Source organism: Pararge aegeria, chromosome 17 (genome assembly GCF_905163445.1).
Source record: "Pararge aegeria chromosome 17, ilParAegt1.1, whole genome shotgun sequence".
Lineage (NCBI taxonomy): Eukaryota > Metazoa > Arthropoda > Insecta > Lepidoptera > Nymphalidae > Pararge > Pararge aegeria.
In genome coordinates this window covers 2,985,486-3,002,494 of record NC_053196.1, presented here as the reverse complement: position 1 = coordinate 3,002,494, position 17,009 = coordinate 2,985,486, and the positions used below count along the sequence as shown (strand labels likewise).

General features: G+C 36.5%; 1 protein-coding gene across 2 annotated transcripts; it reads left to right on the top strand.

Annotated features, from left to right (window-relative positions):
* Positions 1-271: 271 nt before the first annotated feature.
* Positions 272-16,637, top strand: LOC120631314 (zinc finger-containing ubiquitin peptidase 1-like). Of its 2 annotated transcripts, none has more exons than XM_039900819.1 (16): positions 272-331; positions 1,734-1,975; positions 2,507-2,841; positions 3,765-3,820; positions 3,908-4,018; positions 4,768-5,091; positions 6,098-6,205; positions 7,526-7,642; positions 8,538-8,709; positions 9,796-9,919; positions 11,149-11,302; positions 13,135-13,226; positions 14,207-14,337; positions 15,125-15,213; positions 15,323-15,463; positions 16,383-16,637. In XM_039900819.1, the coding sequence occupies exons 2-16, from the start codon at positions 1,743-1,745 to the stop codon at positions 16,416-16,418; spliced, it is 2,223 nt and encodes a 740-aa protein (XP_039756753.1). In that variant the 5' UTR covers positions 272-331; positions 1,734-1,742; the 3' UTR covers positions 16,419-16,637. The 2 variants fall into 2 exon arrangements, with proteins under 2 accessions (XP_039756753.1, XP_039756754.1); XM_039900820.1 differs by lacking the exon at positions 272-331 and adding an exon at positions 743-800.
* The last annotated feature ends 372 nt before the right edge of the window (positions 16,638-17,009 follow it).

Below are 17,009 nucleotides of genomic sequence, written 5' to 3'. Positions count from 1 at the left end.
GAGCGATGGGTAAGTACTTACTCGGACTCAGACTAGATATTAAAAGATTATAATGTTAAAATGTTACTTAAATACATTTTAATTTTCACATAATATAATGATTATATAATGATTAATCACTTATTATTATTAACTATTTTTTTTGTGTAAAAATAAATACTTAGTGTATTTTCATTTCACGGCTACTTAACCGGCCTAACCTCTTGCCGGCTTTTTCTATGCATAAATTTTATCTAACTAGTTATGTTAAATAAATAATTTTCTATTACAGAACTCCATCTTTGAATTCGAATCCAAAACAGAATGCCGTTGCTCTGACCGTATCTAGTCTGTAAGTGTGTGGAAATGCCACAGAACTACTGTTTCAGATATAAAGTAATTCTTACAGCAAAGCATAGAGGGCATTGCAAAGACATTTTACTGCAAAGGTTTCTAAAAAGGTTAATTCATAAAAGTTAAATTTTTTTTAATAAGAATTTAATTGGTTTCCAAATTTTAAATTATCAACTACTTGTATATAATTATATATATTCTCATAATTTTCGTTCTAACAATGTCCACTACGGGCGCCGCAATCGTCACTTGCGATTAACGCATGCGTAATAACTTCCTTGTTTTTTTCAATGCCTCTGAAATTCATGAATGGCGCTAGCCAACAACCGGTCGTCTATTTAAGAAAATTTATTATTTTAATGTTTGAAAATGTTACATCAAACCACTTATAATATTAGTATCGAGCCAATTAGGTAGTGTTGTGAACAGAAAAGGCTGGGCTTTCCCGCTAAAATCTGACAATAAACGTGAGTATATAATCTAGATAAAAAATAAGTTTATAAAATTAAATGACATATAAAAGAAAGATTTTTTTTTAATCAGTTTGGAAACGAAAGATTTACAGGTCGAAAAATAAAGCTAAGCTAATTATAGTCATTGAGATTATACATGAAAACAAAACTGCGGTAATTTTATCGATTTGACACTTTACCCCAATTCAATGTTGTGAATCGTTTCTATGCGAAGTTTTTATGTAAGAGATCAATTAAATATATCAGACTGTGCCAGCTGTGCTTGAATTGAGTAGGCTTGATGAATACAATTTAGGGAATGCAGCAATATTTTCCTGAAAATTGTTTGCAGATCCGCTGCAGATTAGACTACTAACAATTAATTTTAAATCTTATTTGCATTAATTTTAAATAGTGATTAATAGCTGCACTTGATTTTAGCCAACGTTTGTGTGTGAACTTGTGTACCTAAATAAAAATGTTTGCTAGCTATATAAAAAAACTCAACATAACTAAATTTAAAAATATTGTTTTAGAAATGGAATCAATAAAACAACCTGGAAAAATTTAAATTTTAGCGCTCTTGTCCTTTAAAAATATGATTTAGTCTATGGACATCTCCAATTTTTTAAGACAAGCGCGCACGTTGTCTGTTTTAAGTCATTAATACTTAATGTCTACGTGTTGCAGTGTTTCTTTGACTCGTGTTTCTTCATATTTAAAGTAGAATTCGGTCAAGGACAGCGTACATTTTTTCATGCTTCCTAACGAAGCATTTTTAAATATTATTATATAATTTTACAATATTTTATTAAGCGGGCATGCCTAATTGATGTCAGTTTTTCTAGAAAACACAATTAGTATTATTATCATTTAAGTATAAATGCATAAAATATACTATAAGAAATTTTTTCGAGGTAAAAAAATATATTAATTTTACATTTTTAGAGGCAAACCATGTCGAGCAGCCCGTTTCCGTATACCTGTGAACTATGTGGCGCGGAAGGCCTTACAGACGAGGGCATGAGGACTCATACACTGGAAGCCCACGTGGCAGGTCGTCCTGATTGCCCGTTCTGTGACTGCACCGTTCCTCAGGCACAGCTGGTCAGCCATGTACAGAGGGCTCATCTACACTATTTAACACCGGAAAGGGAGTTGATGGCTTTTATAGACGATCAAAGTCCAAGGTAAGTCATTTATCATGGTGCTATGATAATAATCATAGACTGTCGTTGTTAAATAACCTACTAACTACTGTTATTATAGCTTCGCGAATTACTGACGCTAAACAAATAAAACCTGCTTTTGATGGTTGTGAAATAGTTCTTCTTCTTAGTCGTGCACTCTTGGCAGAGTGGTCTTGGCTGCTGAGATAAGCAGCAGATATGGCGCTAGGCATCATTGGATTGCACGGCTTCCCGCGCGAGCGTTCTCCACTTTTGGCGGTTGGTAGCGCGTCGAAAGCATTTCACTTCCTTCACCCTATCCCTTTTTCCTTCAAACTGTCCTTGCACTACCAATCGTTCAATCGTTCATTCCTTGAAATGTGGCCAAAAAACTTGAATATTCGTAACTGCACCGTAGACGAAAGAAGGACATTCCGGTGTGAAATAGTAGGATGGCTTAATTAGGTTGGGTTCGGAGATTAAAATAATACTAACTAGAAAATAAAACACCGCTGTATCAGACAAGGTCAAACCAACATGTTTTTGTTTCAGCTTTGACGATGATTCCAAAATGACAACAGACAGTTGTAGCTACAATACACCCGGATCTATAAATGGCTGGCACAGTCCAGACACCACGTCATCATACCACAACGGTGCCATATCTAAAAGCTCCTATTACAATGGTTTCCTAGAGAAAGATAATTATCACAGCAAGAGTGAAAGGGACGACGAAAAGTTCTCGAGGTCACCTAAAAACATCAATCTGACTAATGGCTTGAAAAATGTTCATATCAATAATGGTGTTATACCAAAAAAGAACTGCAGTAAAGAGAATTCCATCGAGCGCGAGGGAATGAGCGTTATTAATGGGCATGATAAAAAAGGTGGGTCAAACATAAATTACTGAGTAGCGACATAGTTTCAAACTGATTGAAAGATATTATATTATAGTAATTTTGTAATGTTTATTTGTACTTCGACTAGATAAATACATATCTTATTCATTTTACTTCAATAATATTATTTAGTTTCTTAAAATAAATGCATTCTCATCATTTAATTAGTATTATAATTAAACTATTTCAAACGCTACACTACTACGTATAAAGATATTATCTGGCGCATTCAGACTATTAATAAGAACCTAACTAAGTATATATAGTACATGGTAAGTTTTTGAGAAAGACATCGTGTGAAATGCGCCTTATTTTGTAGAAATAAGAATATATTATTTAAGAATGGTTCTGATAAAATACGCAAAACTGATTACAAGGATTTTTGATAACATCTTTAGCCAAAACATACGAATATAAAACATCCAAGACTTCACGGCCAGTGAATCTGCTACTTATTTATAACGAACGAAGGTATGGACATTATTTGTTACTATTTGAATAAAATAAAGACCTTGGACGGATCAAAATTGTTTAAATTAAATTGAACATACTAAGTGTAAGTGAGTTTTCTCACAAACAAAGATTATATTTTTCAGATCGTTTCATTTATACTAAGTAAAGTGTATAAATAAAAAAAAAACATCTGTGTTTGTAAAATATGCTAGCAAAAAGTTAAATCTAAGTACGTTATACCAACGTATTATTATGTAAAAATATCATAAGATTGCTCTATGTTTATATCTCTATTTTCTCTTTTTTCTTTGATGTACAATAAAAATGTATTCATTCATTCATTCATAAGATATTTAAAAATTAAGACAAAGTAAGTTTTTTTAATATTACGAGGCGATCTCTCAGATGCTTTTACGGACTTTGTGATTTTTTTAATCAACTATTTCATTTTGTTGTAGGTATTCACTCGAGCCCAAACCATAATAGTAATGACAATTCTCCGAATAAGAATAAGGTAAAATTATTTAACAAAATGACAATAACAACTTTGTAAATGTTTGATTGCAATTATTAAATAATTTATAATTTTGTTAATTTGCAGTTGACTATGGCAAGTGCTGGTCAGGGTTCTCCACTTAGGTCACAACTAGCTCTAAAACTTAAATCTAACACACCTAAGAAATCTGCACCGACTCCTAGTCCTACAGTACAGGTAAATTTAGTTGTAAACGACTTTTAAACACTTTCAGTTTGGTTCATCATCCTCCTAGCCTATTATTAAGTTGGTCTATAAAGATTTTTATCGCTCGCCTGTGATTTTGAGGCACAGGCGGGACATCACCAATTACTTCACTCCGAGCTGGTACCTACTGAAAATTTCTAGACAAAAATTTAACACCTAATCGTACCCAGGATTCGAACCTAGGACTTTGTGATCCGTAGTTGACTTGCTAACTAAACAAATGAGGCATACCGTTACTAGAAATATTAAAAACATTGAATAAACATATGCAACATACTCTAAGGAACCTTAAACAAAATGAAAATATTAAGACATGCGCGTCAATCTTAATGTCTATGGTTGACAGTTTGGAATGACAGTATGTCTTGTCTTTTCGGCGTGACTTGTCAATTTGACAATGACATAAGTATTAAATAGCAAAATTCGATTCTATACAACGGCGCGAAGAAAAAATAAACAAAATGTCTATTGTTGACTTGTCGATCTTGATTTTCAATTTGATTCACCGATCAATCTCCTTCGTGCCTTCTTCATCTACAAGACACTGGCGAAGTACCTTGTGCCCAGTTGGCACAGACAAAAGCCATAAACAAGAATTGAATTGAATTGAACAACGGCGCGAAAATTATATTTAAAGTTTTTTTGAGATTGCTATTTAGATTATAATTAAAAGAAGAATTTAATTTACACAAAAGGACAGTACATTTTATTTCTTGCAGTGTCTTCTGTGCGAATTCAAATCAACATGTCCGCGAAAACTGGAGGAGCATATAAACAGGGCTCATTTCGATCTCACATCGCCTTCTGTGATGGCTAATGCTAATTCTAACTCCAATATCACCGAGAACGTGACCCTGGGGCTCAGCAACGCGACTTTGACCTTAGAAAACCCTACTTTAGCGTTGAGTGCCATGGCCCTTTCCCCCGGACCTCACGGTTCCAAGTTTCAATGTCCGATTTGTGAGAGCGAGTTCGCTAATGGATCTGATGTGGAAGTACACGTTAATGTAGAGCACCGGGATATATTGAGTCCTCAGAAGTCTGTGAGTGCTTATTATTATTTCGTTGTATGTTATTCGAGAACAAGCCATTGCTTATAACAATATTTCGAGATTAAAAATTAGTTAACCAAATTTTAATTACAACACTTTATAATGAACTACCTGGAAGTGGAAAATGACCTAACCAATAAAGCTTATTACACTGTTCAAGAGTATGCTTCTAAGTACAAGATGCAGAATTTAGTAATTTAATTTAAAATTTACATTGTAATATTATAAATGTATTGTTTATTTTTATTTTGAATGGCTTCACTCTGTGTGAGTAAATGAATGAACTGAATACCTTCTCTCTAAGAGTTCTCCTTACTGTTGTACTCAAAGGTGAGTGAATTCTACCCATCTAGACTTGGTCAATGTGACTACAGCATGAAACCCTCCTCATTCTGCCGAGGCCCATGTGTGACTACTGATGATGAGATAGATTCTGATACAGAAATATTATAGAAACATAAAACTTAACAAAACCCAGCTAAAGTGCACTAAACTAAACAGTCTAATCATGTAAACATGGGCAGTTTTTGAATAAATGAAAGAAGTTGATAAAAATAAAACTGAATTATCCAGAATTAAATTTGCATTCGGTACTTATTTAAATATCATTTGAATGAGTACCTAAGGGAAGGTTCCAGCCGACCAAGTATGGAGACAAGCCCAGGGAAAGAAGAAGAAGAAATATTATCTATATTATTGCGTCCTATAACAGGAAGCAATAATATAGATAATATTTCTTCTATATCATATCTCAAGTGCCTTACAGTAAAAATACACTAACCGCAATAAAGAGAAATAAAACATTTCAAAATTTTGGTTAATTGCTTAAATTGTAACCTGCTCTTTTATTTCAAGGACTGCATTATGAAAAACAAAATTGTGACATCATATTACTACCTAGTTGTTATTTGCAACAACTTGTAATATTGTGTGACAATTCTGGTTTCATTTGTGTAGAATTTTAATGCAATTTTATAACATCAAATTTGGATTTCAGGACCAAACGGACAATGCTTCCTGTGATGATGTAGTTATGATGGAAGAGAGTCCAGTCAGCAACTGTCCTGTGTGCTGCCAGCCTTTGCCACTCTCGCAGAATGAATTGGTAATCCATGAATAAAAGTTTAGTGTATCTATAACACATCCACTTTCCGCAAAACCCACCCCCAAACCCCACAAATCGGTTTCCCTTGGTTTTACTAATCCTACGGTTGCCTGGAAGGGATTGCTATTAAGGGATACGCCGCCCTTTGCATCCTACTTTTTAAGATTATTTTTGTTATGACCATTGTTTTTGTTTCCTATTTGTGGTGTACAAATAAAGTGTATAAATAAATAAAATAAACAAATCAATCTTAAAATGTGAAGTTGCTGAATGGCTCTTGCGACCAACAATCAATATGAGACACAACTTTGGATTTCACTCATAAATATGGATCCGGTATATCTATTAGTTTGAACAAGTTTTTATTATTCCATTACAAGCTAACCCTTGAATGCAAGTAGTAAGAGATGATGCAGTCTTAGCTGGTTGCGGATAACCAGTTAGGGGTAAACGATTATAAACCTGTACCCGTAATCAGTTTATACTAGAACCCTAAGTTGCTTGGTGGCACATATTTGTCACAGCTGTCCAAAAAGCAATAAATGTTTCAGAATATACTACGTGTAACAGAATCACGAAATAATATTGTAGAACGCTTAAGTATATATCGTAAGGAATCAACCTGTAAAAATATCAAATCAAGAGAAGCATATTTTTTTTTAAACAAACGAATTCAAAACATTCTAAGTGTTTACTTATGACAACCCTATTGACGACAAAAGATCGACACGCGCATAGTACCTACGCTACGCGACCCGTACCTTATGAAGTGCCATAAGTTCCTTCATTTTAATTTTGCATGTGATGTTAGTTTTCTTCAAGTAAAAATTATGGTGGTGGTTTACTAGAAAACTATTAGGTTTTCGGTTTCACAGATAAGTTTCAGAGACAGTACATAATATACTTAAAAAGCTTTTGAAGTATTATTTCGGATTTTATTTTAGCAGCAGACGACCGTGCTTTATGTGTCCAAGGCCGTGGGTTCCATTCCCACAGCTGGACAATATTTGTCTGATGAACATGAATGATTCTTCAGTGTATGAGTGTTTATCTATATTATTCATAAAAATTATTCATCAGTTATCTTAGTACCCATAACACAAGCTACGCTTACTTTGGGACTAGATGGCGATGTGTGTATTGTCGTAGTATATTTATTTATTGACACATTGTATAAATAAATAAATATACTACGACAATACACTACATACATACACAATACATTAGGTTGTAACTATTTACATATAACATTTAATATTATTAAACAACAAATACAGGAAGCTAATGATGTGAAAGTACATTATTTATTATTTTTTGCAGATTCAGCACATAGAGGAGCACTTTGAGAGAGGGGAAGATGGTGGGGCCGCAACCCTCACAGCAGCCGAGAGGGAAGCTCAGAGGAATAGGGAGGAGCATGAATTTCAACTATTGCGGGTATGATCAGCAATCATCATCCTACTACTTATAGACTAAAGTGCCCTCCTAACAGGAAGATTCCTCATAGAAGAAGAGGCTCATAACCTCTCGGCAGACAGGCTGGTTATCTCAGTAGATGGTAGGTGCAGCACGAAGGGCGCTTCTGCCCGTCTCCGTTATATTCCCTCAGTTGCCTCGTAGGACACCCACAGGAGCAAGGGGTGGTTACAAATGTATTCTGATCTTCCAACACCACACCGGTATGATAGGTTAAAGAGAGATAATTTAGATCCTAAGAAGTACCAGAGTGACCAACATGCTCAACAAGAGTTTTGCCACTTGGCGGGGGCACATAGCTTGGGGAAATAGAAAACGTTGCGGTTTAAAGGAGCTGGAATTGCAAACCCTTAAACCCTTGACTCAGTGGGGAGACAATATAATCATCATCGTCATTATCTGTATATTATAAGTATTCATGTATATTATTCATGGAAATATTCAACAGTTATCTTAGTAACCATAAAACAAGCTAAACTTACTTGGGGGCTAGATGGCGATGTATGTATTTTCGTAGCATATTTATATGATGTTTATAACTAAACTATTATTAATGCATTTGTCGCACGTATTATTTTTGCTAGACCAAGTTGTTTTATTTCTCTGTGACAAGGATGCTTGGAAGCATTCGGCTCTGCTTTCATCTTGTCACAAGATAGAAAAATGAATGTTAAAATGTAAATTGTTGATGTTGGAAAAGAGCAACTGCTGAGTTTCTTGCCGGCTTCTTCTCGGTAGAATTTGCCTTCTGAACCGGTGGTAGAGTCACTACAAACAGACAGACTTGACATTTCAAAAGTGCTTATATTAGGCCTACTTGAAATGAATGAATTTTGAATTTTTGAATTTTCTGCAGGCTCAATACGGTATGGAGGAAGATGAGGAAGGCTACACGAGTCGTGCTGCCAGCAGTCTGAAGCGAGCCGTGTACAGCGGGGCACTCTCAGTTGCAGGCTACTATGAGCGCAGTGTGGGACTCAAGAAGGCAACCGCTCAAGGCCTCGATGCTGGATGTTCTAGGACTAATGGTACAACCAAGCCGAACCAAGTAGTACACCTTGGTTTGTTTATTTATTTCATTAGATATACCAACGATACACTGTATTATTATTAATCATTTTACATTATAGTTTATTGTCCGAGTACACTATATCACTTACAGGTATACACAACATTGAAGTAAGTCCAGTTAAAAATAATTAAATTAAGTTAAAAGCAAAAATAGTAAGAATAAAAGAATTAATATTAAACAAATGAAAATAATGATTCAAATTAAAATAAAAAAATTTTTAAAACAATTTAAAAAAAAAAATTTGAAAAATATTACTCTAAGTTTAATTTCGCCTTTTAAGTTTGCAGTCCACCATGCTGGCCAAGTGTGGATCGGTAGATTTCCCACGACTTTGAGATTATTATTAACAACTCACAGGCATGTAGTTTCCGCACAATGTTTTCCTTTACTTTTTAAACCATAGTTATTAATATCATCATCATATCAACCCATTACCGGCCCACAGGGCACGGGTCTCCTCCCACAATGAGAAGGGGTTAAGGCCGTAGTCCACCACGCTGGCCCAGTTTGGATTGGTGGAATCCACACAACTTTGAGAACATTATCGAGAACTCTCAGGCATGCAGGTTTTCTCACGATGTATTCCTTCACCCTCCAAGAGAGTGATATTTTAATTACTTAAAACTCACATAACTTAGAAAAGTTGGAGGTGCGTGGGATTCGAACTCGGCTCCCCCGAACGTGAAGTCATGCTCCTACCAACTGGGCTATCACCGCTTTACTTGGAACAGTATTTAATTAAAATAAGCGTTATTTTTAACCGCCAAGATAAAATTGAAATTTTTAAAAACTGCGGCCACTCTTATCTCTATATAACAATCCAATCTTATACTAATATATAAAGCTAGAGTTTGTTTGTTTACTTAAAACGCGATGATCTCAGGAACTACTGGGCCGATTGGAGAGGAAGGCTACAGGCTATATATGATCACGCCAAGGAGCATAGCACCAATGAAGAATGTATCAAAATCGTTTTTTTTTCCTTTGAAAGCTTTTTCCTTTTTTAAGCGTTTAGGTCCAAAATGATGGTCAATTGTTTCAGGTATCCTCGAGAGGATAGCTCAGCTGAACTCGCAGAACCCCAGTATAGCGAAAACATACCTGTGCAGTGCGGTCGACCACTACGCAAGCACGTACGGAGACCGCGGCTGGGGGTGCGGATATAGGTAACAAAATATTTTCTTCTTCTTCTTTTTTTGATTTATGGCTTTTCATAATGCCAAACAGCACAATGTACATTGCCAGTGAATGAATGAATGATACACTTTTATTGTACACCACATAACAAAAAGTATACAATTTGGCGGCCTTATCGCTACATAGCGATCTCTTCCAGGCAACCAAAAACGTTAAAAACAGCTCAAGAAGAGAGGTAGGTGGTGCATTTAAATAAACATGCATAAACCTATATATACAAATATAATATATACATATAACAAACTAACAATAAAATATATATATAGTGATAATAATTAATATATACCTATATAATTAATATCAATAAAAAATAAATATATACAATGTCAATATATATTTATTTTTATTGTAATATACAGTGTCAAGAAGCGAAATATTTTCTTTTTGCACCACTCGTTTGACAGCTCCAAGTTTTTTTTTTATTCACAACAAATTACTTTTTTATAAACAATTAACGACACCTAGGTAACTCACCACGTCTCAAACCACTCAAGGTTTATGTGATAAGGCATAATGATATTTTTTATTTTATTTAAGTAAAATTATTCTGGGAAACAGTACTGTTACTAGATACCGTTCTTTCTTAGTTTTACGCGATCCTGGTTTCGAATTCCGGGTCGGGCCGAACATTGTATTGTAGTACGTATTATTTGTAACAATAGTCGTTAAAACCCACCAGCCCGCATTAGATCAGTGTCATGGGTCTATGCTCTAAAACGGTCTCTCCTATGTCCACCGTTAATAGGTTGCGGATGATGATGGTGAATAGGTATAACATTTACACTAGAACTCTATTTTCAAAAGGTAAAGTACGTCATTACGTTCAAAACGCTTGGCGGGGTTGTAATCTTATTGGTTGTATTGAATAAGGAACATCTCGCATCCAATGAAAATTCAGCTGATTCCCATATTGTTATCCCGCATGACAAAACATTTTATATGAAATATCTTATAGAAAGACACCATCTATCAACACATCTGTGGTGGCCACCGACTAACTATTAATACGTGCCTAATTGTTTTCAGCTTTTATGGAAAATTCTGTTAAATTTTTCAGTTTTTAACTTTTTTTTTTTCTTTACTTTGGTTTTATGGACAATGATGGTAAAAGAGATAATAAAAAGAAACAAATTTTTAGGAAAACTCATAACAATAATTCTTTAAATTCCCTTTTATTCATATATTCGTTACGGTGCAGGAATATGCAAATGGTGCTATCTTCTTTGGTGCGCCACCCGCCGTACGCGGCGCTTCTCAGCGGCGTCACGGAGCGGGAGTGCGAATGCGTGCCTTCCATACCAAGCCTGCAGCTGCTGGTGGAGAGGGCCTGGCAGCTCGGCTTCGACACACAGGTTCCAACCACTTTATATACAGTTGGTCACGCTTCGACACACAGGTTCCAACCACTTTATATACAGTTGGTCACGCTTCGACACACAGGTCCCAACCACTTTATATACAGTTGGTCACGCTTCGACACACAGGTTCCAACCACTTTATATACAGTTGGTCACGCTTCGACACACAGGTCCCAACCACTTTATATACAGTTGGTCACGCTTCGACACACAGGTTCCAACCACTTTATATACAGTTGGTCACGCTTCGACACACAGGTTCCAACCACTTTATATACAGTTGGTCACGCTTCGACACACAGGTTCCAACCACTTTATATACAGTTGGTCACGCTTCGACACACAGGTCCCAACCACTTTATATACAGTTGGTCACGCTTCGACACACAGGTTCCAACCACTTTATATACAGTCGGTCACGCTTCGACACACAGGTTCCAACCACTTTATATACAGTTGGTCACGCTTCGACACACAGGTTCCAACCACTTTATATACAGTTGGTCACGCTTTTACACACAGGTTCCAACCACTTTATATACAGTTGGTCACGCTTCGACACACAGGTTCCAACCACTTTATATACACTTGGTCACGCTTCGACACACAGGTTCCAACCACTTTATATACACTTGGTCACGCTTTGACACACCGGTTCCAACCACTTTATATACACTTGGTCACGCTTCGACACACAGGTTCCAACCACTTTATATACACTTGGTCACGCTTCGACACACCGGTTCCAACCACTTTATATACAGTTGGTCACGCTTCGACACACAGGTTCCAACCACTTTATATACAGTTGGTCACGCTTCGACACACAGGTTCCAACCACTTTATATACAGTTGGTCACGCTTCGACACACAGGTCCCAACCACTTTATATACAGTTGGTCACGCTTCGACACACAGGTTCCAACCACTTTATATACAGTCGGTCACGCTTCGACACACAGGTTCCAACCACTTTATATACAGTTGGTCACGCTTCGACACACAGGTTCCAACCACTTTATATACAGTTGGTCACGCTTTTACACACAGGTTCCAACCACTTTATATACAGTTGGTCACGCTTCGACACACAGGTTCCAACCACTTTATATACACTTGGTCACGCTTCGACACACAGGTTCCAACCACTTTATATACACTTGGTCACGCTTTGACACACCGGTTCCAACCACTTTATATACACTTGGTCACGCTTCGACACACAGGTTCCAACCACTTTATATACACTTGGTCACGCTTCGACACACCGGTTCCAACCACTTTATATACAGTTGGTCACGCTTCGACACACAGGTTCCAACCACTTTATATACAGTTGGTCACGCTTCGACACACAGGTTCCAACCACTTTATTATCATTAAAAAAAAATTTAAACTGAAAATACGTTGTTAACTTTGGACATAAACGTATCTGTTTCGACAGTAAAATTGTATATAAATTTTATTCCTCAGAGGAGAAAAAATCAGCCTCTTTTTTATTAATCTATTATTAGTGATCATTGTTTTTGTTTGTTAGTAATTAAATCGAAATTTAAAGGGGGTTGGTTGAACTTAAAAGAAACGTGGTTTTTGGTTGGTTGTAAAACAATTAAGTGTTTCATATTGCACGTTAATGTGGAACCGTTTGTGTGCAAGTTCTACTTGCACTTTTTTATTATAAAGGCGGCCGGTCTTACCGCCCCCTGCCCTTCCCTCGACGATGCCTGCATTAGGCCGACCCAGATTTTCTTGCGCGCTGGTACTCTCAATGAGTATACAAACATATTGACATACTCATTGCTCATATGTCACTGTGTTCTCGGCAGGGTTCAGAACAATTAGGCTGTAAACTACACAACACAAGGAAATGGATTGGTGCTTGCGAGGTTGTCACCGTATTGTCTTCACTTAGGATAAGGTAAATGTTGAAGTACTAGCTGTCACACGTGACTGTGTCTATGTTTTTCTATTAGTGTTAGACGACATAAAGCAAAACGCAAGGAGTCACTGGATACAAGCGGCACGTAACCGTAGCGAGTGGAATTCCTACATAAGACCTATGTCCAGCAGATGTCATGCGGTTGAGATGATAAAACTGCATTTTGATAAAAACTTTTTTTTAATTTTGTATTTCACTATAAGTTTGCCGTGGACTGCTATCTTACCATAGTAAGTGATGAAGCAGTCCAATAAGAAATCGGGCTGTTAAGGGTACGCGACATCGTACCGGAACGCGAAATCGCTCGGCGGCACGTCTTTGTCGGCAAGGTGGTAAACAGCCACGGTCGAAGCCCACCAGACAAGAAAAATTTAGAAATTATCATGTCCCCTGCCGGGGGATAAGCTCGGGACTTTTGCTTATAAAACAGCGCTCACCGTTGCGGCAAGGTCTCAAAAAGAACTATAAAATAAAATTTGATAAAAAATACATTGTTTGTAAAGCGGTGATAATGGATAAGCCATCGGCTTTCCCTTCGTAGACACCGAGTTTGAGCCCCGGCACGCACCACTGACTTTTCGGAGTTACGTGCGTTTTTAATTTAAGCAATTTAAATATAACTTGCTATATTATGAAATTTTAGCTTAATTTACTATACTCCGCGAAAAGTAGGAGGTTCTGTATGGTGTTATTTATAACTTCCTCAATCCTTATACTCCACACCAAACAGATCTTCGGCAATGTACCCTCTACGCACGTTTCGCTATCACTTGTTAAAATGAAGGAATACATCGTAAGCAAACCTGCATGTCTGAGAGTTCTCCATAATATTCTCAACGCCGTGTGAAGTATACAAATCCGCAGTTCGCAAATCCGCGCAAAAGTCATTCATAATGAAGATTAGCGTAATGTAATCGAGATTTAAACAATAAATTTAAATTTAAATTGTTTGTGATCAGGTGCCAGCTAATAGACTTCCACAAGCCGACGGCGGGCGACGGCAGTCACCCCGCGCTTTTCGACTGGGTGCTGCGATATTTCCAGAACGACCCAAACGCGTTCAAACCGCCGCTGTATCTGCAACATCAAGGTGAATATGCTTAATTTAGTTCATCATCAACTCGTTACCGGCCATTATTGAACTAGATCACCTAGGTGGCATTATTACTTTTTGCGATAAGGACGCCTTTGCACCCTAGCACTAAGTACTATTACTGTTTTCCTTGTGTTGCAATAAAGGTTTTTCGAAATTTATGAACTTATCTAAACTTGTATTAAAACTAGCTATAAGGAGTCCGCGCTTATATCGTGGGGTAATGTCCACGAACGAGCGATTATTCCGCCAGCATATCGTCACCACTCGTGACGGAATCACATCGGGTCCGCGACGACTCGTAACGGAATCGCCGCATTTCCTTCCATGCGTTGTGCGTTTATTAAGAGTTCAGTTACGTGACACACGAGAACGAAATAAGTACGAGATTCCATTTCTAAAAGATCTAGAAATAATGCTTTTCTCTTGCTCTGGCTCTTTGTTCAGTGTAATCTCGGAAAACAAGCGCCTATTATACGTATTTGTGCGAAATACAACGAGTTATCTAAAAAGATACCTGGCATCAATATCTTCCATGACTCACCCACAGCTTTTAGAAAAAAACTCACCGAACACTTATCGGTGAGTTAAATTTTGTGTTAAGTTTTTTGCAACTTTTGCACTTGTCATTGACGTGCATATCAGTCCATGTGTTTGTGTGTGTGCTATGTTTAAAAAACGTGTAATATGCATGTTGTTAGTGCTCTTAAATAAATAAATAAATAAATAAAATAAATAAATATAATGTAAATTACTTCTTCATGATAAATGGTCATTGTTGCAGGTCACTCGCGAACAATAATAGGTTACGAGAGGCACAAAGACGGCAAGGCTACTCTACTAGTTTTGGACCCTTCGCATTCTCCCGCGCAGGTGAGTATCTATCTATAATTTGTACCTAACGATCCAAATTTACCGATAATGATTGGTTTGTGTTGCTGCGAAATTTCATTATTCAATAATAAAAAAAAAATTAATCAAGGTACGGCAAGTGGTATGCGGCAGTGCGTCTAGCAGCGCGACTGCGTTGCGACTGTTGCGTCGCGGCGCGTCCGCGTTGCGCGCCAAGCAGTACCAGCTGCTGTGTGTGAACGGGGTCATGGCGTCCGATACTGAGTATCAGGTGATTACCCAGCCGAATTGGTTGTTGGCTTCTTACTTTGAAGACGCCAACAACAAATTCTTCCTCTGAAGAAGCTAACAACAAATTCGTCCAAAGCACCTGGTAAGAGTTTTCAGTTGATTGACAACATTGCAGTTCCGTGACCATCCTTACCGAGCGTTTTGGCGCCATTTTGGAATTTATTTATGGAATTTTAGTTAAATTACTGAAAATGTTGACAAAATAAACATGTTGTTAGCTTCAAAACAGCGTTATGGTTCATTTGATACAATGAAAAAGCAGTCAAATAACCTATTATAATAAGCATAAGATGAAATCATTTAGAAATTAAAAATAGTTTTCCAATATAATTGTAGTATTCAATACTGCCTGCGTTAGTAAAAAATTGCGCCGAAGGTATTAGTAGTAAATGTGTAACATCGGAGTTAAAGTTAACCTCTCAATTTGGATATCCATTTAAAATGATTACGCCGATTAGTTGTCCAAAATGTTAGTTTTGAAATGTGACTATAATTTAATCTTTAGCAGGATAACATTGTCATATCAACCAATAGACGTCCACTGCTGGACACATGTCTTTTGTAGTAGTTCCCAATTCCAAAAATAAAGTAAAAAAAGCAAAGTAAAAAGAATATAGTTTTTGAAAACATTTGCAGCGGTCTGCAAGAAATTTAAAAACCTGTCCCAAAAACCATGTATTACACATATAATAGCAATATGTGTAATACATGGTTTTTGGGACAGGTTTTTAAATTTCTTGCAGACCGCTGCAAATGTATTTATTTCAGTTATTAAAAATAAATAAAACGGTACCAGTAAATAAATAACATATAACTTACTTAAATACCTATTATATATACCACAATGTTTTCGTAAAGCTAAGCGTAAATTTATAAAGTAATTTTGTCTTTTTTTTCAGGCCAGTAAAGTCCTCCAATCGGTGCGCATACCTTAGGTGAATTCCCCGCCCAGTGTTAACGGACTGTATTCACGCAAGCCTCTCATTATACAATATACATTATACATAATTATACAGGTACCCGCGAGCTGCTTGACACACCCTTGTATAACTATTCTACGATATAAATATTAGTTAGACATTTCTCGGGTAAGGACTAGTGTTGTTGAAGAGATTATTTTAATATAAAATATACCATACAAATATGTTCATTTTAAATTATTTCTTTAAAAATGGAGAAAAATGAAGTGACAAACTAAATTTTTTCTGTCTGTGTCTGACCGAAATTTTTACCTAGAGGCCGTAGTTTTAAGGCCGAAACCGAAACTAAATTTCAGCTGCAAAGCACAAAAACCCCGATTATAGTTTCGGTTTCGGTCAAACAGCTAAAACCGAAAGAAGGGCGAAACCGATTTTTTACCGAATCCATGCCAAAACCTAATCCGAAACCAAAAGTTCGGTCGGATACTGAATTACATACGAGCATGTACGTATACTTACCAAGTTTTTTTTTTCATTCATCTTTATGAAACTGATTCATTTAGTATTTTAAATATGAGAATTATTGACTTGACTATAAAATCAAAT

What these genes read in the sequence shown, in the direction of transcription:
- LOC120631314 (XM_039900819.1), top strand. Translation starts at nt 1,743, where the DNA reads ATGTCGAGCAGCCCGTTTCCGTATACCTGTGAACTATGTGGCGCGGAA. An exon ending in ATGAATTTCAACTATTGCGG is followed by an intron (nt 7,643 to 8,537) that starts GTATGATCAGCA and finishes AATTTTCTGCAG; the next exon opens with GCTCAATACGGTATGGAGGA. An exon ending in TTGTCTTCACTTAGGATAAG is followed by an intron (nt 13,227 to 14,206) that starts GTAAATGTTGAA and finishes GTTTGTGATCAG; the next exon opens with GTGCCAGCTAATAGACTTCC.